This window comes from Engraulis encrasicolus, chromosome 7 (genome assembly GCF_034702125.1).
Source record: "Engraulis encrasicolus isolate BLACKSEA-1 chromosome 7, IST_EnEncr_1.0, whole genome shotgun sequence".
NCBI lineage: Eukaryota > Metazoa > Chordata > Actinopteri > Clupeiformes > Engraulidae > Engraulis > Engraulis encrasicolus.
In genome coordinates, this window is record NC_085863.1 from 47,923,614 (window position 1) to 47,948,807 (window position 25,194).

Below are 25,194 nucleotides of genomic sequence, written 5' to 3' on the forward strand. Positions count from 1 at the left end.
TAGCACGGCAGTGTTGCAGGCTACGCACAATGCGTCACTGCAATCGCCACACCCTGATGTGAAGCGCTCGAGCTGCACATGTGTTTTCCTTCAGCAAGATGGCGGCGCCCATTGATCTAGAGTTGAAGAAGGTAATCTTTGATGCGCGCTTTTGCTATTTTGTGGAATTTTTACTTTCTTATAGTTGTTCCAATATATTGCGTACTGTAGAGAGATGGATTTCATGTCATATACAGACAAAGCCGTTTAGTGTATAACGTTATAAGGTTAGTTGTTGGGTAGCTATTAGCTTAAGAATGCTAACTAATGCTAGCTGCCTGGCAAATGATTTGACACTAAACCATTGATAAGCTGCTAGTGTTAAAAATACATGGTTGTGTATCACCGATATCGGAACATCCCGTTGAACCAAAACATTATCATTTAAACACTCGTCTCGATGTTATCAAGTCACATTGCAACGTAAACGAATCAGTCCTGTGGTTTTGTCCCGATAGGCTTTCGCAGAGCTGCAGTCTAAAGTAATTGACACCCAGCAGAAAGCGAAGATGGCAGATCTGCAAATTGATCAACTGAACCGTGTAAAGAAACATGCTAATTTGACACATGTCGAATTAACACCGCTTCCAGAGACCACGCGCATGTACGAAGGAGTTGGACGAATGTAGGTATCCGATCCATTGCCCTAAATGGAATTGCCACACCCCCATACACCCTGTCCCTTCTTTCTGCCCTTAATCAGCACATTTATCCCTGAATCATTTATCAAGCCCGTAGTGTAAACAGTTCTAAGTGTTAACAGAGACATATTGCCTGTCTGTGTTGTGTTTTTAAGGTTCATCCTGCAGTCCAAAGATGAGATCAGTAAACAGCTGACAGACAAGCAGAAGACTGCAGATGACAAGATCAAAGAACTGGAGGTGTGTGTCATCACTCAACATGTTCATACTGGCAGCCCTGTATTTACATTTCTATGTAGGGTGGATAACAGTTTGGATTTCTCCAGTCAGTTCCTTTAAGTACATTGTGCATTCGTTTTTTTTCTCCCCCAACCCAGTTGTATGTTTCGTGTGAGTAGATTCAACTCTATTTTCATTATGTAAAGGTGTAGCTGTCTTTGCAGTATTTTCTCTTCTTGTATTATGCATACAGGTGTTCATGTGCTTTCTATGCATTATCAGAACCAAAAGGATACAAAGTCATAACTGGTCGTATTTATCCCAGAAATGCATGGTGACATACTCCGTCGATGACTAAATTGGCCTGTTCAGACCAAGTGGGTAGAAATTACATGCATATTTTCAATCACTAGAAGTATAGCCATAAATGAAGAGCCAGTGGAATGAGACCTAAAATAGTAGATTTAGAGAGGATTAACATGATGATAAACATGATGATTAACATATGAATGGTAATTAACGTAAAATTAGGAAGGATAAATCAGTCATCACCCCATAATGAAGGGTGAACGGAATCAAGTCAGGTCAGCTTTTATTGTCACTTTCTTCATACATGGGAAATGAAATTACGTTTTCTCTCTATACTATGCTAGGACATAGACATACAGGACTGACATTTTACAGACTGACATCAAGTGCAAGACAGGACAGGTAACATAAGTGGTCAATAATAAATACAGTACAAACATTCAACATTTAACATTCAACATGTAAACAGAAGATACAATGAATATAGAAAGTAGACATTACAATAATAGAAATAATAACCGTGACAGTAGCAATATTAACAGTATAATACAATAGTTGTATGAATGGAAAGAAACAGAAATGGACTCCTAGAGCAGATGGTTACTCCATTGCATCACCGCACAAGGAAGGCCTAGTGCAGGGCTATTCAAATGGAGGCCCTGGGGCCAGATACGGCCCTTGGATGGCAAGGTCCTGGCCCCCATATAGGTCAGAGCAAAATGAAAACAAATGATGTGTGCTGTCTGTGGCCGTGCATAATTTGCAAACACTAACACTTCAGGTTAGGGATATCTCTACTATACATTCGCATTAGAGTGAAATGTTATCTAAAACAGTGTCATAAATAGACCACCATAAGGCTACTAAGAAAATAGAGAAGCTAATATCTGTTCTGTCTGGAAAGCTATCTGCTTGTTTCGCACCCTTACCTCTGACACCGTGCTGCTCGCAGTTATACAGAATCTATGTTTGGCCCCTTCACTGGAAGGAATTTGAAAAACTGGCCCTCTGTGACTTTTAATTGAGTACCCCTGGCCTAGTGGAAAGCTACTACTGTAGACATCAATGATCAGGCAACCTTGATGGGTCTGAAGATGGATAGATAATAGATATCAACTTTATTCATGCCCAAGGTAAAATTCGTGATGAGGTGGTAGCTGTGCTCTACAACAGTGGTTCTTAACCTGGGGTGCGGGCACCCCCTGGGGGTGCGCCAGAGATTGCAGGGGGTCCACGGAATATTGTCTGCGTTAAGGTTGCGACCAAAATTCTGTTTGCAAACATTATAATTAGGCCAAATCAAAACCAAATTAAAACAAGTTTTGGTCCCCATGAAAAGTCAATAAGGTATTGACTAATGAGTTGACCTCGAATGAGTTGTAATCATTGTAATTAATTACTTTCATCCATTTTTAGTGCGCATATTAGCCTATGTAGAGAAGTTTGGGTTGCTGGGGTGCGCATGCTATCTTGGGTACAGGTAAGGGGGTGCTTTAAGAAAAAAAGGTTAAGAGCCGCTGCTCTACGATACTAACTCTGCTTGTAATTCCTTGTGTAAATAAGTGTAAGTACCTTTCCAGTGCCACCCAGTGAGGCAAAATATTGTCAAATCTGTGGACTTGGATTGTCAACGTGTTTTTTCCCCTCTCATGTTTTTTTCCCTTTTCCCATTGTGGCTCTCAAAAGGCTTGTTGAGTGATGTCATACGTCCATGATAAAGTTGCAAATGCGGTGAGGTTTTGTGGCTTGCCACCCTCAGCAAGAAAATGTGAGGCCACCGCAGACCATAAATACAGGTTTCATTTCAGGAGGCCTCTATATTTAGAAAGTCGCTTTGACTTTTTGTCAGCGGAGTATGGTCAGCTATGAGGAACAGGGGATGAGGGCAACCCATAAAGTAGGCTTCCCTCCTCACGTCTTGCCTTACCTCACCTCTCCTGCCGTGTGGATGTGTTTGAGTATGGGAGCAGGTGTCAGGAAGGGTGTGGTGACGCAGGGGAAATGACCTGAGTGGGCACTTCAGTGACTCAGCGTGTTGGCATCTGGTGTTCAGCCTTGATGATCCCTTTGGCTCAAGGGTGGTCATGGCATTTTTTATTATTTATTATTCTTTCTTTTGAATTTCGTGCTGTCTAGACTGCTGTTGGAGGTTGTATATTAACCTATTGGGCTCTGATGAATTGCACGTGGCATGGTGAGTGTCTGTGCAGGTAAATCACTGGCATTCCTGTCTGTGCGTCTCTGTCCTTTTCCGGCTTCCGCTCTGACAGTAATCAAAGGTGCTGTTTATTGTGCCATTTAGGGTTGCCATGTCACACGCTTGGCACTTTTATGCCATCTCTCTCACACTGACCCGAGGAAAGCAAATATTAACTCATTACATTTCATTACATTGCACTTAGCTGATGTGTTTATCCAAGCCAACTTAGTTGTTTACAGGCTGTTGGTTACAGTCCCTGGAACAGTTGAGGTGCTTTGATCAGGGTCACCTCAGCCGTGGAATGTGATAGTGGAGTGTGGGATTCAAACCTGCGACTCTCTAATCTAAAGCCTATCTCCTTAAGCATTAGGCCACTGCTGCTCCGTTAGATAGTTAGATACTGTACAGACATCTGTATTGTTGCAACTAAGGATGACTTCATTTTGTAGTATTCTTGCACACCTCCTTGGACCAGGTGTGTAGGAGGGGAACACCTGCTTTTACTTGCGACGTTTCGGTCTCATCTTTTCCTCGCTCATGCACATATGCACACATGCACAGTGCATGGGAAAAGCGTGAAATGTATCAACTTGTGTGAAATGTAAAATCTTTTAGTGATGTATGACCTATTCCTTATATATTGTCAAGGGGGTGACTCATACTAAAGTAGCCTTCTAATTTTGCTTAGGTGCTACTTAAGTGCTATTGGGAAATATTAGGTCCCAGTTGATTCTGTCTCTGACAACTTCATTTCTATGGAAGATTTGTCAAACCAAGCTCCATCGAAGAGCTCGGACCGATAGCCATGCTACTATCGTGCAGCTAAGCTAACTACAACTCGGCTTTTAATCAAAACGACCCCCCCCCCCTTCGATTTCAACAAACGGTTTGTCAAGACCAGTGAGTCAGTCAGCATACCCAGCCACAAGCCACAAGTACATCCTGTCGCCCTCACCTGCTTGATGTTGTACAGCACTTCTAAGAAAACACTAAGCCCATGTTTTCCTTATGCAGTATGGATGGTTTCAAGACACCTCCAGGCTGGCAGTTGAAGTGAAGGCGATCGGATGGCTGGTTTCCTGTCTAGAGGGAATTGTTGGAGCTTGTTCCCTGTCTGTCTGGTTGTGTGCGGGAAGCCTTTTTTCTTTTTCTTCTTTTTTTTTTTTTTTACAGCTCTTAAACAGCGTGTAGTAATCAGCAATCCGAGACTTGTGCGTGTATATAGTTGCACTTTTAGTGTGTAGACTGGGTGGGATGGGTCATAAACGACTGATTTCTTCACTTCTTTCATGGTAGTATGTGGGTCTGTCTGGAAATCTCCATTACTTCTGACCGCTCACTGACTAGTGTGCGTGCGAAGCCTTTGATAATGGGCGGTGATGAAATATTTGCTTTTCCTTATGCCAGAAAACTTGCTTAATCATTGTCCAAAAATCATTCCTAAAATATTTGTCACCCTGGCAATGTGTATTTACTGTCTAATTTGATAACTTAGTCGTAGTCTTTTGAAAAAAAATTTGAAATTAATTATTCCTACTCCACTGTTAGGTAATGTACCTGCTTAACAAAAGTCCTTGTCTGTGTAAGTGTGAGCGAGAGACAGATTGAGTCAATCTGACCAGACTGACATTCGTTGTTTAGGGTGACGGGCAGAATAAAAATGTGCTCAACTGGATGACGTGTGGCGGCTAACATTCAGGGTCTACGTGTTAGCCTGCATCTCAACACACGCGTGAAGAATGCATCAGATAAATAAGAAGGAATCAGATGAATGTCGTCAGCGTTGTCTAAATACCCACATCACAGAGGATGATGGCAGCCTCAGGGTCTTCCTGTGTCCTAGCTTGGGATACTGCCGAGCTTTGTTAGGGCCTAGGACAAAGTCATCCGAAAGTGCCCCCAACCCAACACATACAATGTAATGAGGACCCAATTCCTGGGCCCGCGACAAATTGGAATAGGAACGCGCTCCCTCTACACAAGGCATTTTACACGACGACGTTATGGTTCAAGCACTTCAAAACAAATGGTCTGCTCAACACTTGAGCATAAAGTCATATGTTTACATACATCTAATTCATTAATAAATGTATTGGAAGATCTCCAGCAAACAGATGCCTCTGTCTGGCTTGGGGATTCCAGAGAAAGTTAGACTTATCCTTGAGCTTGCCTCTGGACAAGATTCCACTTGATGGCAAGGGAAGGGCTGCGTGCAGGGTTACAGGGTAGAAGAGGTAGGTGAGGGTGGAGGGGCAGCCATGAGCCAAGCTTTCTCGAAGCAGCGCTTAGATTCCTTCCTCAGCCTTGGCTTTGGCCTTTTTTTTGTCTTCACTGTGACATCACTGCATGACAGTTTTTGAACGGATCTTGCAATTGCGCAAAATTAGAAGTTTCTGAAATGTGACATCTGAAATGATCTGCAACTTTGTCTAAAACCCAGATTTATGTCATTCCAGTGAGTGTGTGCACGTTTCTTCCTCTAGATTAGTGTTTATCAACGGGGGCGGTACAGTCCCCCAGGGGGGCGTTGGTGAGCCCTAGGGGGGCGTTGAGAAGGATACAGTTGAGAGGGGGGCTGTGCTTAGTTGTCATTGGGGGCATTAGTGCATTTCAATTGTTTCATAGTTAGGGCACTGGCAGGCTTGTGATGAGGGCAAGGGGACGTTTGTAGGCTTAGGATGTGGTCCAGGCTGATTTGTTTAAAAAGGTTGCTCTCTTTTTTTAACTTCTTTTTATTTTGATTACCATAGTCATACAGTGAAGGTTGCTCTCTTGATAGATTTCTTATGCATATTAGTTGTGCTTTTCGATAATGCCTTAGTGAGTGTAAACCTTGTATAAAATGTAATGTGCCATGGAGCTACAGCTACACAGTCATAAGGGTACAATGGTTAATGATTTGTTTCAACAGTATGAATGCAATGGTATACATCTTAGCTGTCTGTTAGGAGAGAAAAAGAGTTGGCCAAGCGGCTTCACTTTTATACTAGTATTCTACAATAGTAGGACAAGTTTTATTATTATGTATGTGTGGCCCTAATCTTTTTTTGGTCAGTTTTAATAGTCCAAGCAAAATCTGGAAAATATGTGCTCTACAAAACATTAAAAAAAACTTCTGTCACAGAAATAATGGTAGCATTTATTTCTTTCGCTCTGGAAATTACAAAGGGTGTATGCCGAGATGTCTTCATATTCAACCATTTCTTCAGTGCAAGGATCACAGTAACAAACCAATGATAAGTCGATGGGATTCTGCTTTGAAAAATTATCTCACATCTTTCCCTGTGATGACTTGCAACAAAGAGCTACTTTTTCCCCCAGTGTCATAAGCGGAAGACGACAGATGAGTGGTTCCATTCACTGAGAGACAATGAAGGACCTTTTGCCTTGACAGCCCCAGCTAAACCACAGCTTCTCCACAACTGCCTCAAGTTTCTGAATGGCTACGTTTACATGACACATTTAATTCGGAATCAACTCCGTTTAATTCTGAATAAAGCTTAATTCCACTTTGAAAACGTCATGTAAACACTTCTTAATTCAGAATTAAATGAAAGATCAAAGGAAACTCGACGGAACTATTTCGAAATTATTAATTCGGAATTGAAACAGTCATGTTAATGTAGCAAATGTCAGCACTGGCACCTGACGATCTGTCTCTCAACCATGCGCATTTGTTTTTTTGGTTTTTGTTTGTGTTTTGTGCTGGTTGTCTGTGTGTATGCATGCTGTTGTTAGTATTTGTTAGGGTTTGTTTGGTATTTCCAGGGAACCTCAACTTGCATTATTTCCAAGGAACAGCTATTAAGTTTCGTGAACTTCCGTCGTATATAATATATGATGCATTATGTATATTTAACCACTGTCACACACTTCAACAGCTGTGCCACAGCCCTCCAAACATGTTGCTTTGAGCAGCTTTGAACATTTGCATTACATTACATTATCCCAAGGTGAAACTGGGACAGTGATGACATGACCCGGTTGAAAGTAGCGTTTGAAGAGCTCGGAACGACAAATTGACAGTGTGTAGCGGGTGCTTGTGTATGTGATTATTATTCCTTGTTTTGGAAGTACGGATGAACTCGCTGCCCTAGATCGGAAGCAGAGCTTGTCCCTCTTTTTCTGTTTGGGTCGCGTGTTTTTGCGTCACCACGCAGGGCAGGCACCTCGGCCTCCATATTTAGTTAGGTATGCTGCTGCACACTCACCTGCCGGACACGGAGATGACCGTCACAGACCGTCTGTCTGTCAGCCAGTGTGTCTGGGTAATATCTGGAGAATGGTCTTCCCCCAGTGTCTGGCCTAATAAAGCAGCAATACCTTGTCTAAACCTCTTAAGATGTTGTTTCCACAATCCTTTCAGTAGTTCATGAACTTGCATAATAGTTTGAGCGTCACTATTGGATTTGCTATTGAATCATGGGCTGCATACCTTACATATGGTGCCTGAAAAAAAGACATCTGCAAATTTGAATGACCTCGTACATGAGGACTTTTCACTGCTACTACGATATGTACTGATCGCATAAGCCAGTGTCAGTAGTACTTGGAACAATGTTCAAGAGAAAAGCACTGCTTTGATTCTGTGTTGTTCTGAATCCATTTGGCCTCACTCCACGTGTGGTGCCATGCCACCATCAAATGAAATACTCTTCTTCCAACCTCAACTTTGATCAGGAGCGACACTCATCAAGTTAGCTGGGAAAGCACTGTTTGTTGTATTCACTTGAAAGTGACTTCCTAAGGCCTTGAGATGACTGTGGCTATGAGGCCATTTCTGATGTCTCCACACTGACAGAAATGACGCCTAGCTCAGTCTCTCCAGTTATCGTGGAAAGTTGCCTTTCTTTTCCCCACCATTGTAATAGATGAGAAGCAAGAAGACAAGAGAAGACAATGATGGATCTGTATTTCTGTTGTACATACAATCATCTGTTTTAGTCAGTAATCTGGATGAGCCGCTTGGAGGAGTTTTTTTTATTGTAGGACAGTAGGTAACCACATTCCTCTGATGACCTTTTAAGAGATCTTCTTCAGAAGTATATTGTGCACAAAGGGGTGGTTGTTATCCAATTTTTGTTGTTGTTGTTGACTCTGTTGGTTGTAACGTTGGGGGTTGCACTTCCCTCCCGTTGAGAGCAGACTGCCCCCATGGTGTTTCACTGTGTGCAGGTGACTTGGTGATTGTAAGAGATACCACATCCATCGTGAAAATTTTATTAGGATTTTATACTTTATTAGGATGCTTAGGAAGGCTGGACTGAATTACCGCCCTCTTACCCAGGCCTACAGAGGACTTGTAGAGAGCATCCTCACAACAGGCATCACTGTCTGGTATGGCAACATCACTCAGGCTGAAAGGAAGTCTTTGCAACGAATAATCAAGACTGCGGAGAGGATTATAGGCACAGCACTTCCCTCCATGGACTCCATATATGTACAGCGCAGCCATAGGAGAGCAGAGAGAATCATTAAAGACCCACTCCATCCAGCTAACTCTCTGCTCAAACACAAGAACTGCATATACAAACTGAGACACAGTAGAGCGGACAGCATTCCTACCAGAAAAGCAAGGTTTTTCAACAGTTTCTTCCCAGCAACAGTGAGGCTGTTGGCAAAGAAGAACATTTGACACCTTTTTTATTATTCTTTTGATCTCTTTGATTTTTATCACTTTTTAATGTATTTTTCTATTTAATTCTATTTATTGACTCAGAGGGCCTGCACAAGAGTTCCTATGTGCTTGGACTACTAGTTCATGCACAAATGGCAAATAAAGTACTTTGAACTTTTGAACTTTGAACTTTATCTTAACAGTGCTTGACGGAATATTTAAGTGTAATTTCAGATTTCACTTATATTTCATGGATTCTCTCGCTCTCGCTCTCGCTCTCGCTCTCGCTCTCTCTCTCTCTCTCTCTCTCTCTCTCTCTCTCTCTCTCTCTCTCTCACACTCTTTCTCTCTCTCTCTCTCTCTCTCTCTCTCTCTCTCTCTCCATCTCATTAGTAATCCATCCCCTGTTGTTCAAACTGACCTCTCTCTCTGCTCCTCCTGCAGTGTGTTCAGAGGGGGGTGAAAGGGCACGCACTGAAAATGTAACACTGATTTTGCGACAAGTGTGGAGGACGCTCCCACAAGCATATTTCTTAAAAAGTATAATTTTTTGCCCATTTGACCCTAGATAAAAATAACCTCTCCAGATATCCTCGGTCCACAGCAAAAACACTGTAGTCTGTTTATCCCCCCCAACCATAAAGAACACCTTCAGTCACCACTGGTCTGTTTTTAGACTTTTTTTTGACAAAAAAGTACACATGCCTAGTCAAGCCAGGCTTTGGTGTTCATCATGACCTGTGAATGCTCTTGTCACAATTTTGGGAACATTTTTTAGCATTTTCACAATGCAGACTCATTGCTATGGAAAACATGAAGTCTGTATATGTGTTACATATATTCAACTGATATGGGTTTTCAGACCTGTTGGGTTTATGGCCCATACCGTATCAATATTTACACGAATCAGGGTTTGTTAAGGACCTATGTAATTTGACGTTTTGGAACTGATGTAATTAATGATGTGTAAATGTCTATTGCTAGAGTGTAGCCTTATATTCTGCTGAATAAATGTAAGGTTTTTGATGGCTTGGTGATGTGACATCATGGTGAGGTGACCTGGTGAGATGTTACATAACATTATTACATTACATTACATTACAATTAAGCCAGATTCGCACGGGATAAATATTACCTATGGACCTCTGGTAATTCGCAATTACCCCCGGACCTCTGTGATTTTCCGTGGCACATTCGGATGGGATAAGCAAACGTCTGTTATTCACTCAATTCACAGACATTATAAGGGGTTGCAAACGGCGCGCATATCCGTAATTATTCCAAATTACCGGGGGGTCCATAGGTAAGAAAATTCCCATCCGAATCGGGCTTTAGCTGTCGCTTTTCTCCAAAGTGACTTACACTGTGTGCAGAATTATTAGGCAAACATGTTTTTTGACCATATTGTCCATTATATGCATATTTTCCGCCAACAAACTTTATGGACATGAACACCTATTGGATTTAAGCAATCCAGGTCATGCATATTGGTATAATAAGAGACAGTGTGATCGGAGGGGCCCAATACCCTATATCAGGGCAAAATTAGTGTGCATAATTATTAGGCAACTTTGTTTTCCTCTGGGAAAATAGGCCACAAAGGAGATCTAACAAACTCTGAAAAGTCTATCAACAATTTTGAAGTTTTCCTGAGGGATGAGGGTCATATCCGTCTAATGCACCGTTACGAAGTCATCAGTGTCACATGCATTGTGCTCACAAAGTAACTGCCGAATTGAGAAGAATTGAAGGTCAAACTATCACAAAATGATTACCCTGCAGTGCTGTTATATCCCAGAACTGAAACCTACATTGTGTGTCCACAAGAACATTGTATTCAGCACTCAGAGACATGACCAAGGTAAAACAGGTTGAAACCTGAAGACCACTCAACAAGAAATGCAGTCAAGACTGTGTCAAGAAAGGTCTTTAGACAATTTTGTCAATGGTTTTATGAACTTGTGAAAGTGACTGTTAATGGACCAGATCGATGAGCCCATGGCTAAATCGGTAATGTTCACACTCAGATGAGTTCCTGAGTTCTACTCAAATGCCAGCAGAATACTGCATGAATACAGTATATCACGAAAGTGAATACACCCCTCACAGTTTTGCAGATTTTTGAGTATATCTTTTCATAGGAAATCATTACAGAAATGTAACTTTGACACAATGATTAGTGACCTTTTAACAACATATTTAACCGCTTAAATTTCTTGTTCACTCAGAAATAAACAAAATACAGCCATTAATGTTTGAACATGTACTCACAAAAGTGAGTGCACCCCAGATTAAAATGCGGTAGAGAAGGGGCTATGTTGGCTCGAATCGTCTCGAAATGAAACGAAATGAAAAGGGATGACAAGGGAGGTCATCAGTGTGCGTTTCAACCTTTCTTTGCATTGAACTTTTAAATTTTGAGTCTGCATCTGGCTTAAATAGATTGGTGTGAGATTTGAATGCAATCCTATGGAGAATATCATGATCTGCTTCAGTAGTCACAGTGCATGTTGACATGCATGTTTCTTTTAGGTGTATTTCAGATTGCCAATGTTGACAGCATTCATGCATCCCCAAACCATGTCAGTCCCACTACCATGCTTGGCTTATGAGAGGATACACCTTTTTTGTAAAACTCACTTGTTTACCACCACACATGCTTGACACCATCTAAAGCAAATTTGTTTATCTTGGTCTCTTCAGATCACACAACATGGTTCCAGTGATCCATATCCTTGGTCTGTTCATCTCTCTTGAGACCAAGATAAACAAATTTGCTTTAGATGGTGTCAAGCATGTGTGGTGGTAAACAAGTGAGTTTTACAATAAAGGTGTATCCTCTCATAAGCCAAGCATGGTACTGTGACTACGGAAGCAGATCATGATATTCTCCATAGGATTGCATTCAAATCTCACACCAATCTATTTAAGCCAGTTGCAGACTCAAAATGTAAAAGTTCAATGCAAAGAAAGGTTGAAACGCACACTGATGACCTCCCTTGTCATCCCTTTTCATTTCGTTTCATTTCGAGACGATTCGAGCCAACATAGCCCCTTCTCTACCGGAGTTTAATCTGGGGTGTACTCACTTTTGTGAGTACATGTTCAAACATTAATGGCTGTATTTTGTTTTTTTCTGAGTGAACAAGAAATTTAAGCGGTTAAATATGTTGTTAAAAGGTCACTAATCATTGTGTGAAAGTTACATTTCTGTAATGCTTTCCTATGAAAAGATATACTCAAAAATCTGCAAAACTGTGAGGGGTGTATTCACTTTCGTGATATACTGTACCATTGTCTTCTTGAAAGTTGCAAACTTTTCCCTCACAGATCCAGCTATGGGCTCATCCACCCTGTCTGTCAATAGTCACTTTCACCAGTCCATAATACCTTTTACAAACTCTGTCCTAGGGTATTTCTTGACCCAGTCTTGACTTAATTAACTTGTTAAATGGTTGTCTGGTGTCATCCCTTCTTACCTTTGCTATGTCTCTGAGTGCTCAACAACCTGTTCTTCTGGACACCTGATGTAAGTTTGCATTCTGGAATATGATAGCACTGCAGGGTAATAATTTTCTTGTAGTTTCACCTTAAATTCAAATTTTTGGCAGTGACATTTCATGTGAGACTGATGACTTTGCAACGGTGCATTTGATACTTCTGTGCTAACGTTACCAACGTCTTGCCAATTTCAAGAGAGCCACATCCCTCTGGAAGACTTCAAAATTGTTTATAGACTTTTCAGAGTTTGTTAGATCTATTTTGTGGCCCATTTTCCCAGGAGAAAGCAAAGTTGCCTAATAATTATGCACACCGGATATTGGGTGTTGGGCTCCTTTGATCACACCCCCATCTTATACACATATGCATGATCTGGAATGCTTAAATCCAATAGGTTTTCATGTTCATAAAGGTTGGTGGCAGAAAATACGCATAAAATGGACAATATGGTCAAAAAACATGTTTGCCTAATAATTCTGCACACAGTGTATAGTAACTCACGTTAAAGCACTGCTGCCCCAACATGGTGACATGGTGATGTGACATGATGGTGTTGTTGTGTCCTCACAGCAAAAGAAGACGTACCTGGAGCGCAGCGTAAAGGAGGCAGAAGACAACATTCGAGAGATGTTGATGTCCAGAAGAGCCCAGTGATCCATGTTTACACACACACACACACACACACACACACACACACACACACACACACACACACACACACACACACACACTCGTAGGAATATATTTTCTCATCTTTGCAAAAACATGTTGTGAAATCCTGTAATGCACATTTATGTGGGGAGTTACCGGTAAATAGAGAGGAACCAACTATGGTGCCTCTTGGTATGATTTTTTTAGGAGTCAAAATGTCAACGCCATCAACACCTGATCAGAGCAGTAGCTTAAACTCTTTTTAGTTAGCATTTTGTATGTCAATAAATGAAGTGTTTCTGTTAACACAACACTTTGACACGCCAATTAAATTGTTTTTGTTATTTATGTATTGCAGACTTTTTTGACTTGCCCTTTAAAACCATGAAGTAAAAAAAAAATGTCATCATATCTCTCAAAAAATCCCCTGTTTCCTTGTAGTTCTTTGGAGTCAACTGTGACATCTTATTCATCGACCGCGGTGACATCACTGAGGTTGCGCAGTCTCTGTATCGGTCCATGTGTTGGTGTAAGTTAGGAGGAGAAGAGTATGTATGGGAAGGAAAGGACAGGAAATGATTGACTCCCAAGTAATCCAGCTCATTCAGAAATTTTTGTTTCTCTGGAACAGCCGATTGCTGATAAGGGCTGAAAGGTGTCCGGTTTTGCATCTTGAGACCAAGTCCAGCGCTTTTCACATGGGCTAGTTACTCGCATCACAAAAGATTAGCCAACTTTGACATTTTTTTAATTATCTCAGGAGTCTCAGCACTTCTGCTTTATTTGCCTGGAAACTAGGTAAAGAATTAAAAAAACAGATGTCAAATATAGTAAAAAGAAATAGTTAAGTGTGTGTGTGTGTGTGGGGGGTGGGGGGGGTGGGGGGGGTTAAACAAAAGTGAGAGACAGCATTCTATGCAAGAAATCAACAATAAGATCTCTAAGAACAGGTAATTTCCATTAGATTCAAACACATAGGTGTGATTTGGGTTTTCATATCCTGCCTAAGAAAGGCAAAGTGCAGTAACTACATTTGGCCCTTTAGGCTTTGTTGCCAGATAAAGCAATGAAGACGTGAAGACCATTTCAGCCTAAACTCTATTTGGACTAAATATGTAGTTACAGCACTTGGGGAGAAGTCAATACGTTTGTGTTGTTGCATCTCCATGTGTACATCTGTGTGTTGATGGGATGCATGCACACGTTTGGTAGTGATGAGTCATGCCAAAGAAAGGAGTTTCTGATCTAAGCCTCGCATCACCTGTGGATTATATCATGCACTCATGCACCGATAAGACCTCAAATGTGTTTTCATACCAAATTATAGGTTGCAAACAACACCAGACTCATCCTTTTGATAAAAAAGCCGGTTGCCATGCCTACCTGGGTGGTGTCGTGTTGATTCTGGTTAAGACTGGTTCCAAGATTTATATATAATTTTAAAAAAGCCCCCATTTGCAGGTAGGCTACCTCTCCAGACATGTCTGAGGAGGCCTTGTTTATTTTTCTCGCCATCTCATGGCTGTCTCCAGGGACTGATGTCATGAATATTTGGTGATGTTATTCATCTGTTGTGGAGGTCCCTTGACTCAGGAACGCACCACGGCAGTCTGTCTGACACACACATGGCCTTGTGTTTTAGGTGCTGTCCTGTTGGAATCTTGACTATGGCTCTCTGGGTTAGTTCAACATTCCCAAATGAGCACATACATAGCAACTGTTTAGTAATGGTCTGCTGAGATGCAAACAACCCCCTATCGCTCAAGAAAGACATACTGCACTTGTGATGGGTTATCTCGTTGCCAAACCTTTTACCTGAGTTTGAACTGTGCTCAATGCACTGGTATTCGGGGCCCTCTGGTGGACAACGCGTAACTCAGCTTTTCATGTAGAGGATTTTGTCATCGTAATGTAACCATAAAGAAATGTGACTCAAGCTTGCTGAATCTACAGAGAGGACAGGGAAGAGTGAACAAAAGGCAAAAAATGGAATCCAAATTTTGATTTGATATAGGTTGCTTCTTTGTGTGTCTAGTGTCTTGGTTGCGTGACATTTGCCCACTGACTGCTGTCATAACTGCACAACATTACACACTCAACACCACAGCTCCATCTATCAAGATGACCACTGCAAGTTCAAACACATTCAGATTGTTTCTATCTTGTTCAACGCTGCACACATACCTTTCTACACCAGTTTTTCATTTGGTGTTTATTTCTTAGTGGTGGACAGTTGTGGACGTATTCCAAATGACAGGCAAAACTGTAACCTGGGGTATTCCAAGAGCCTTGCTCATAACAAACCAGGAGTGCGTTTCTCAAAACCCCAGTTGTTAGCCAGTTAGCACCTTGGGAAGTTGCCAATGGGAAATTGCATTGCAAACAACAAAGTAGCTAATGTAGTTAGCAACTGTGGTTTCGAGAAAAGCACCCCAGGTTAGGTAGTAGCAAATCATATAATGGGGCCTGCAGTCCTGGTTTTCTGAACTAAATGAGTTTGGCTTATCTATTAGCAGGTATACCATTGCATAGTCAGGCTAATCACTCAACAATGTTAAGTGGCTTTCGCTTTCATGTTCATGGTAAATGTTCCTGGAATTATTAACCTGGCTCTCGCAGATGGATTGTCATCCCGAAGTGTAACGAAGATGCACGAAGCACTAGGGGTCTCGCGAGAGCCAGACTATGGAATTATATCCTGTGTGACACATCACTCTAAAAAAACAGTGTGGAATTTTACTAGTTAATTTCCAGACAGTTTGAAAAAAACATGTACACTGACCATTTTGCAGTTTCCTTTACAGAACGTTTTGGTCTTAGACTTTATCAGGTTTTAATTTCATTTTAATTTTGCCAAATGGCCAACGTAAAGCTATGAAAGTGATTGCTGTGTAAGATGACAATGACAAAGACTCATCAGTCTCAAATTTTGAAAGCATGGTCAAGGGTAGCCTGATTATCATCGACTTTCAAATATCTTCGAGACTGGGTCTGACCAAAAGCATAACAATTAACATTTCCCAAATGTCATGGTTGACCCGCCTCCCTTGGTTTGCTAATGGTTGTTTGCGTTCTGACAAAGTGGGAGGAGTTCCCGATTTTTTGGGAGCTCAGCAAGTACTTGCATTGCTCTTGACCTGACTAGTAGCAACGCTGAAGGTGTTTTGCGTCACTAGGAGGGTGTGGCCTGGCTAGGTCAAGGGGGCATGAGACTTCCTTTTTTCACATGGATTGGCCATCACAGAGTCCAGACTTCAACCAGAGAATCGTATATGAGAGAGAGATAAATCAGGCGGGTTCTTTTCCGGGAATCGAGGTGTTGTCGGGTGAACGCCCCTTTAGGAGACCTTCGGAATCTTGAGGTTGAAAATAAATGTCCCCTTAACGCTGCAGATGGCGGTGGCGCACATCTTGTGCCAACACCACAAAAAGAAAAGAAGAAGGAGGGACAACGGGTATTTCTCAAAACCTAGTACGTACACTTCCAAGTGGGCTCAGCCTAATTAGTCACGCCCAGTGATTGGATACTCTTTGATGAACTCTATGGAGTATCCAATCACTGGGCATGACTAATTAGGCTGAGCACACTTGGAAGTGTGCGCACTAGGTTTTGAGAAATACCCACTGCCTCCTAAGGGGTTTTTCTCAAAACCTACTGTGCACACTTCCAAGTGTAGTCAGCCTATAATTAGTCACGCCCAGTGATTGGATACTCTTTATTAGTCACACCCAGTGATTGGATACTCCGTAGAGTTCACCAAAGAATATCCAATCACTGGGCGTGACTAATAAAGGCTGATGCACTTGGAAGTGTGCGCACTAGGTTTTGAGAAATACTCTTTTGAGCACACTCCTTTGTTTTTGATGGGCGGGTTTTAACATATCGTACTCTCTTATACGATTTTTGCTTCAACCTTTAGTGAGAATCTTTGTGATGTGGTGAAAACATGTCACAACATTAAGATTCTTCCATCATCATTACAAGATCTTGGTGAAAACGCAACACTGGAAGGCTCTAGAATCAGATATTGCAGAAGTTAATTAAACAATTCAAATTGTACAATGCAACCAACCAACCAACATAATCAAAGCTAAAGGTGGTGAAACAACATTGTGTGCTTGTGACCTGTTTTTGGTCTGGCCTTTTTTTGGCCAAGCAGTGTATGTTACCAATGAGTTAGTGAATGTAAGCCTTACAAATGTGTGAAAATCCAAGTGGTTTCATTCATTCTAGCTGATCTGAGATTGGCCTATAAACCTATTAATTTTACTTTTCAAAATGACAATCGTATTATATGCGGTTATAGAAAGTCCACAATGTGTAGCCCCTTAATGCGCGCCGTACCTCCAGAGGCACGCTGTAATCGTCATTGAAATGTAACTACCATAGCACTACAATACTATGACACAACACAGGCCCTTTGGTAATGCACCACGACTTGGTCATTACCACACTGGTAACAACAAATGTATAAAGCCGTGTCTTAAGGGGTTAAAGGGTATGCTGTGTTCTCCCCCCCACACACACAGCACAGGCTGCATAGTTCCAATTGAGCTACTTATAAAAGCCGGCACCTTAGCCCAGAGGTAAACTAAATACATTCCCTTCACACTCCCCCGTAAAGGAAAGCACAGCCTTCCATCTGCCAATTAGTGTGAGGCGCTGGAGGTACCGTCAGTCTTCTTGACAGACAGTAGCGGGTAAAGTTCAGTTAAAAAGAGCAGATTATTAACTTGTCTAATCTGCGTCCACTCTTCTTGCTGCTTCCATAAAATCCAATGGTGAGAGCGGTGAGGAGCCTAAATCTACACACAGGAGCTATCTGTATATTCAGACACACTGCCGCAGCACAGGTATACACAGTCCACTCATTGCCATTGGAGACATGGACACCACTTCAGACCACAAGGTGAGAAAAACATCACAAAACAAAGCTTTGTAATCAGTGTTTTTGTATTTCTTCATCAGGTTTCTGGTGGTTCCTTATCAGTTTAGAAAGTAAATGCTTCCAACTCTCTTTGGTGATGATGCACAGTATATTTACATGGTCATTTATCCCTAGATATTCTATATGCAATTGACACACTCAACAAAACTTGGATTCTCTTCTGCACTGCTGATTTGAAGTGGATATTCTCTGGGAATGTGTGTGAATTTAGTTTTAAAGATATGTTGGTATTTTTTTTAAATAAAATCACTGGAAGCAACATCCAACTTAGGGAGAAACCCAGTCACCTACCTAGAGTGTCTCTTCATTTACAATCTTATGAATGTGTTGATGATCTGACTAATCAAACCTGCTCTGAGTGAATATTGATATTGATTGATGTCTCAACTGCAAGCGTTGTGAGAATGAATGTTATGTATGTGTTGGGTATGTTATGTGTTAATGAATGTTATGCACTGTATGTGTTATTTTGGATGGTGGCCAGGATGCAGACAGAGAGGAACAACCAGTTAAGCGAGGCAGCTTTTCTGAAGCCAAGAAATCCCAGCAGCCGGGGTTTGACATGATCTACCGCATCGAGGATGTCCCTCCCTGGTATCTCTGTGGACTCCTTGGCATGCAGGTACACGCACACACACACACACGCACACACACACACACACACACACACACACACACACACACACACACACACACACACACACACACACACACACACACACACACACACACACACACACACACACACACACACACACACACAGACACAGACACACACAATCTGCTATCTATCTGACTTTACGATGGGTAAATTGGGGACCTACTTTTCTGTATGGCAGGCTGAGCATTCGACATTCCTGCCTGACCCGTGGGTCAGGGCCAGATTAAGGTGGCCTGAGGCCCCTAGGCTACAGGTTGCTGTGGACCCCCCCCAATATTTCCATAGACAGTTTCATAATTACGAGCTAGGAATTAAGGATAACATGTCTACCAACTGTACACAACATGTCAGATGAATTTTTCAATATAATTTGGACCTGCCATGGGTATTAGCATATCCTGGAGCTGAGGCAAGGTTTGTTGGTTGGTCTTGGACACTCGTGTTGCTGGCAGTAAAAGGCAAAAGTGTGGGTCCATGTGTGACCCACTACTGATGTTGAAGACACAGGAAAATGCGTCCATGCGGATAACATAACGTTTATCTACATGGAGTTTTACATATATGGAATTGTTTTTGACGTAGTGTCCAGGAAAACTAACCTTTAAAAATAAGCAACTAGCACATCTCAGAATTTGAAGATGAGCAAAGTATTTGGCACTCTGTATCACTGTTATACACGTGTGAGTCCATGCGTGTGTTTCTGTGTCTGTGGTTGCATTCCAATATGCGACCTTGTGTCCTCCACTTGGGCTTGTGGCTTCACGTTTTGCTGATGCCCCGCCTCCGTGGAGAAAAAAATTTAGTTTCCCCGCTGTCAGCCTAGCCAAAAAAATTTTTGGGTGACTGTTCTTCATTTACCATCCTGTTTGAAAATGAGAAAATGACTTTATAATTGAGCTTTTGCGAGATATTGAATTATAATGCTGTTGTCAGTGATGTCGTCATGGCGTATTACTTCCTGGTACGAGGCCACAAGCACAAGTGGAGGACGCAAGGTCGCATATTGGAAGGCACTCTGTGTGTTTGTGTGTTCCAGCACTACCTGACGTGCTTCAGTGGCACCATCGCGGTGCCCTTCCTGTTGGCCGATGCCATGTGCGTGGGTAAAGACCAGTACACCGTCAGCCAGCTGGTGGGCACCATATTCACCTGTGTGGGCATCACCACCCTCATCCAGAGCACCTTTGGCGTCCGGTAAACAAAGGCATCAATAATAATAATAATGATAATAACAATAATAATCAGGGGTAGTAGCGTCATCATTTTATTATTATGCTAACTGTGTGTTGTGCAAATGTAAGATGTTTTTTTCTTTCTTTTTTCGTGTGTGTGTGTGTGTGTGTGTGTGTGTGTGTGTGTGTGTGTGTGTGTGTGTGTGTGTGTGTGTGTGTGTGTGTGTGTGTGTGTGTGTGTGTGTGTGTGTGTGTGTGTGTGTGTGTGTGTGTGTGTGTGTTGATTTTGGCATCCTCTTGAAAAATAACGTTAGAAGGAACTTTAAACAAATCTCATGCAGGCTGATTTTACTTTCTTCTTGAAAAATAAAAAATATGAAATGTCTTTGAAAACAACATATGTCTGACAAAGGAGGTATGAATAAAAAACAAATAAAAACATCCTGTGTCCCTTCCAGGCTTCCATTGTTCCAGGCCAGTGCGTTTGCCTTTCTCATCCCGGCTCAAGCCATTCTCAAGCTGGACAGATGGACATGTCCTCCTGAGGGTACGAGTCGACCCAAATCCTGAGCATCATGAAAGTACCGTTTGGGGATTTCCGCTTCCTTCATATTGTGAGGATAGTGGAGAAAACACTAGAGATCAAAGGGGGAGAAAGATGGGCAGGAGATTGGGTAAAATGACATTGGTTTCGGTTCTTTTGGTTTTAGGGTAAGTGATCCATTGCAGACTATGCCGTATCTTGTTCTTGTTTTAGACTGTAAGTAAATACAGCGCAGTTGGGCGCACCGTGTCTTAGTTGGCTAAGGCGCTGTACCCTAGTATGCCCAGGGACCTGAGTCTGAATCCGTCTCGAAGTCGCCTCCCGATTCTTCCCCCCCATCGCTCTCTCCCACTTGTTTTCTGTCATACTGTCCTGTCCAAAATAAAAACATAAAATGTCGTCAATAAAACAAACAAACAAAGACAGCACAGCACAGTTAATGGCCTCTAGTGTCTTCCGAGACATGCGTCATCACAGTAGTGATGTAGTATATTGCAGTTTGACTGGCTTCTTATGTTTTTCAGAGGAGATTTATGGGAATTGGACTCTACCTCTCGACACCTCCCACGTGTGGCACCCGAGAATCCGAGAGGTTAGACACCCACAACATCAGTACTGTGGTTGGATCAACTGTATATGCTTATAAAAAGACTACCAACAGCAGCATGTACCTAAATATGACTAAAGTGACTGTGTGTGTGCGTGTGTGCGTGTCTGTGCTGTGTGTGTGTGTGTGTGTGTGTGTGTGTGTGTGTGTGTGTGTGTGTGTGTGTGTGTGTGCGTGTGTGCGTGTCTGTGCTGTGTATGGCCTGCAGATCCAGGGTGCCATCATCGTGTCAAGTTTGGTTGAGGTGGTGATCGGCTTCATGGGTCTGCCTGGCCTGCTGCTCAACTCCATCGGCCCCCTCACGGTCACGCCCACCATCTCTCTGATTGGCCTGTCCACCTTCCAGACGGCAGGCGATAGGGCAGGCAGCCACTGGGGGTTTTCTGCGCTGTATGTTCTGTTGTCGCCACTAGGTTCTTTTTTAGGGGGGGATCTCTTTCCTGTTTCCTCTCCTGGTCTCCTCATTGGTCTCCTGGTCTCCCCTGGTCTTTCTCTCTTCCATCTTTCTTGAAATGAAGAGCTCTTTTCCAAAACGCTATATCCATCATTTTTGACTTTTTTGATTTACTTTATGTGAATGATTTTTATTGAAGTGAATTATTTTTTATGTTCAGACCAATGCAATAATCTATGAAAGTCTTTTTAAATAAATTTAGAAATGCCATGTATCATGCTCTCCAGCAGCACTTTTACATGACTGTGTGTGTGTGTGTGTGTGTGTGTGTGTGTGTGTGTGTGTGTGTGCGCGTGCGTGCGTGCGTGCGTGCACGCGTGCGTGCGTGTGTGTGCGTGCGTGCGCGTGTGCATTTGTTTCCCTTCCCCAGGACTATCTTCCTCATTGTGGTGTTTGCTCAGTACTGGAGGGACTGGGCCGTTCCCCTGCCCTCCTATAAGAGGGGGAAGGGCTGCACCATCACCAGGTTCCAGATATTCAAGATGTTTCCTGTGAGTCCCAGTGCACGCTAAAATGACACCTTTTAAGACAAGACAACATCCTCCATTTTGATTACTCAAACATTTGGTTGTCATGGATATACTGTGTAGATGCCTATGGATGTGTCACCAATTTAACAAATTGAGCCAATTGAACCTGTCCACTCACTGTAATTTATGTACTGTAATTTGTGTAAACAAGAGACTGGGCAGTTGCGTTAATTTAGATACACTTCAGTAAATGGTTGCAACAAAAATAAAAAGTATATCAATATCCCTCTCCCCATATCAATGACAGATTATACAAGTAGAAGGGATTGAAAAGTGTTTTTTCAGTATGTTAAGTGTAAAGCGTATGAAGAGTCTTTGTTTCTCTTTGATTAATTGAGAAGTGTTTTTAATTGTCCTCACACATAATCTGAGAGCTGTTGTCTGTGCTGTGCAGATCATAATGGCCATCATGTTGGTGTGGCTGGTGTGCTACATCTTCACCCTGACCGGCCTCCTGCCAACGGACCCCAACAGCTACGGTTTCAAGGCTCGCACAGACGCCCGCGGGGAGATCATGACCCAGGCTCCCTGGTTCCGCATGCCCTACCCATGTGAGCAGCTCTCGTGTTTTTATTTACGTACAATGGCTCCTTTTGACAAATTGCCAAGGGTGAATTAAACCTCCCATATTCTGGAAACAGGGCCAGATTCCGGAGTACTACTTTGTTCACAATTGTACCATCACTTACTGTATTATAATTTCACTGCAGAAAACAATAAAAGCCTTCTTATTTGGCTTAGAATAGCAAATGCTCTCTCCACATAGAATGAATTAAAATTATTTCAATTTGAATAACATAAATGAACTCAACTTTGTAAAGGGACTGAACTGAAACCAGTCAGCCCAAACCTGTCAGGAAAAAAACATTTGTGTAATCTCCGGTCTTGCTGAAACAGCTTGAAGCAGGTGGTGTGGAATACATTTTGGCCACGATTGCTCCTTGTCCATCAAACCTTAACATAACATTGTCAACTTAACTAAAATGTAGTAGTTCTGTTTGGCATGTCAACGTTATAGTCATCAGTGGAGTGTGGTCACTTATACCTTAAATGCAAAGCATTCCTTCCTATCTGCAGGCCAGTGGGGGTTGCCAACGGTGACGGTTGCCGGGGTGCTGGGCATGTTCAGCGCCACGCTGGCGGGCATCGTGGAGTCCATAGGGGACTACTACGCCTGTGCCCGTCTCTCAGGGGCACCACCGCCCCCCATCCATGCCATCAATAGGTGAGAACCAGTCATGACATGTTGGGAAAGATGTGCAGAATCTGGTCTACTAGATGTTTTATGTTTTACGTGTTTCATGTTTGTGAAGATGCGCATTCATCATGGTCATGTTATCAAAAGTTTTTTTTGCATAAATGTGCATGAAAAAAAGCAACAGTACATACTTAAGTGAATTGACAAATCAGTATCATCCAAGATCAATACATGGTGTCTTAATGTAACACTCCTATAATCTTAATGGGATGCAATGCTGTGTGTGCAGTACACACTGAATGATAAAAACATGTATGTGGATGGTTTATGTCAGCGCTATTCAATTGGCTGCCCAAGGGCCGCTGACATGCCGCCCAGATGCAGTCCACATACGGCCCAGATGCAGTCCACATGCGGCCCAGGCGTGGCCCTCAACTGTAGCAGTGCACATTTCAGTTTTGATAGTGCAGTACAACACATGATTTTCTAGTGAATCTCCTGCTTGTCTTGTACATTCACATTCAATGTGGTTAGGTTTTAGGTTAGAGGAGCATTTAAAAATTGTTTGTAGACTACTGGTTTGAAGTGTCATTACCGTGTTAGTGATGGGTGAAAATGTGACTTAAGTTATTGGCTTTGAAATATGGCCCAGATGAAATTCTAATTGAATAGCCCTGGTTTATGTTATATACAGTAAATTAATTTATTTGCATAGAATGATGAAGAATAAATGAATGAAAAGGTGAATGCCATTCTAGGAAAGCCTTAAAATTTGTGTTGTTGTTTTATAATATTTCTATCCTATCACCCGGTGGCATGGTAGGTTGTTCATGGGTCCGTGACGTTTAAGTAGTAGCACATGTCAGGTTGGTGCAGCCACAGCTAGTGCCACTTTTGTATGGATGTTTTTTTTTGTTTTTTTTCAACGGATTATCTAAGAATCATATTCGTTGCAGTACATCAATTGCCATTTACTACTTAATTTATGGGCATTAGTTGTCGTTGTACTACCTGAGCCCAAAAAAACATCATTGACCCACATGGCAACGGCGAGATGTGTGTACTAGTAGTAACTATGTCTTTTCTGTCCCCCTCACTCCCCTACCTGTGCGGCACCAGGGGCATCTTCACGGAGGGCGTGTGCTGCATCATAGCAGGCCTCATGGGCACAGGAAACGGCTCCACCTCCTCCAGTCCTAACATCGGAGTGCTGGGCATCACAAAGGTAAACCACGAGAGAATGAAGGCACCAGGGGTGTCACGATACCCGATGTACCGTTAAACCGCGGTAAAAAATGCTGATAGTAATAATTAACGTTTGAAATTCCAAAAAAATACTGTACCGCACTGGATTACTGTACGGTGCACCGTGACACGGAGAGCCTTTCCGACCTCTTATCCAAGTCTGCTGATGTCGCCACGGAGGCACACTTTGTTGCCTAACACCTAATGACAACGCTGCACTCATAGTCAATTGTTGAACCAATGCATTTCTATAATGAAAGGTAGAATTTCCTCCTCATAATTTCAAAATGACAAGCAATTCATGTATTATTTTTAGAGATCATAGGCAGTCCTTGCACCTTTTTGGAACTATTTCAGTTTGTGTAGGACTATCAATGCATTCTAAATATACTCAACACACCATCACACACCACACCAGCGCACATGCCACCCACCAATGTGGGTGGCACGTGGTTATGCACGTGGCATAACTTCCTTCCAGTGTTATAAAAACAAATATTAAACTGGTCGGATTATTTCGTCTGACGCTGCACATTTGCATGATGTTGGCCGGGTTATTGCGTTGGCAAATCGGTGCTAGACCAAAAAACAACACTGTTCAAAATGTTGTGTGTCAGAGACTTGGGACCGCAGTAGCCAGGCTAAAAAGCAGTGTAA

The 25,194-nt window shown here is 42.3% G+C and overlaps 2 protein-coding genes across 2 annotated transcripts in view; both read left to right on the top strand.

Annotated features, from left to right (window-relative positions):
- Positions 1-4: 4 nt before the first annotated feature.
- pfdn1 (prefoldin subunit 1) lies at positions 5-13,525 on the top strand. The gene is made up of 4 exons (XM_063202612.1): positions 5-131; positions 498-664; positions 836-920; positions 13,097-13,525. Exons 1-4 carry the CDS (start codon positions 99-101, stop codon positions 13,178-13,180), a joined length of 369 nt encoding a protein of 122 aa, XP_063058682.1. The 5' UTR covers positions 5-98; the 3' UTR covers positions 13,181-13,525.
- A 4,500-nt stretch (positions 13,526-18,025) lies between these two features.
- slc23a1 (solute carrier family 23 member 1) overlaps positions 18,026-25,194 on the top strand; it is a 12,679-nt gene continuing 5,510 nt past the window's right edge. The window contains exons 1-10 of the mRNA XM_063203765.1: positions 18,026-18,087; positions 18,611-18,748; positions 19,824-19,981; positions 20,418-20,506; positions 21,028-21,095; positions 21,319-21,500; positions 21,935-22,055; positions 22,489-22,645; positions 23,172-23,319; positions 24,412-24,517. Of these exons, the coding sequence (XP_063059835.1) occupies positions 18,064-18,087; positions 18,611-18,748; positions 19,824-19,981; positions 20,418-20,506; positions 21,028-21,095; positions 21,319-21,500; positions 21,935-22,055; positions 22,489-22,645; positions 23,172-23,319; positions 24,412-24,517 (1,191 nt within the window). The 5' untranslated portion in view covers positions 18,026-18,063. The remainder of the gene's footprint in view (positions 18,088-18,610; positions 18,749-19,823; positions 19,982-20,417; positions 20,507-21,027; positions 21,096-21,318; positions 21,501-21,934; positions 22,056-22,488; positions 22,646-23,171; positions 23,320-24,411; positions 24,518-25,194) is intronic.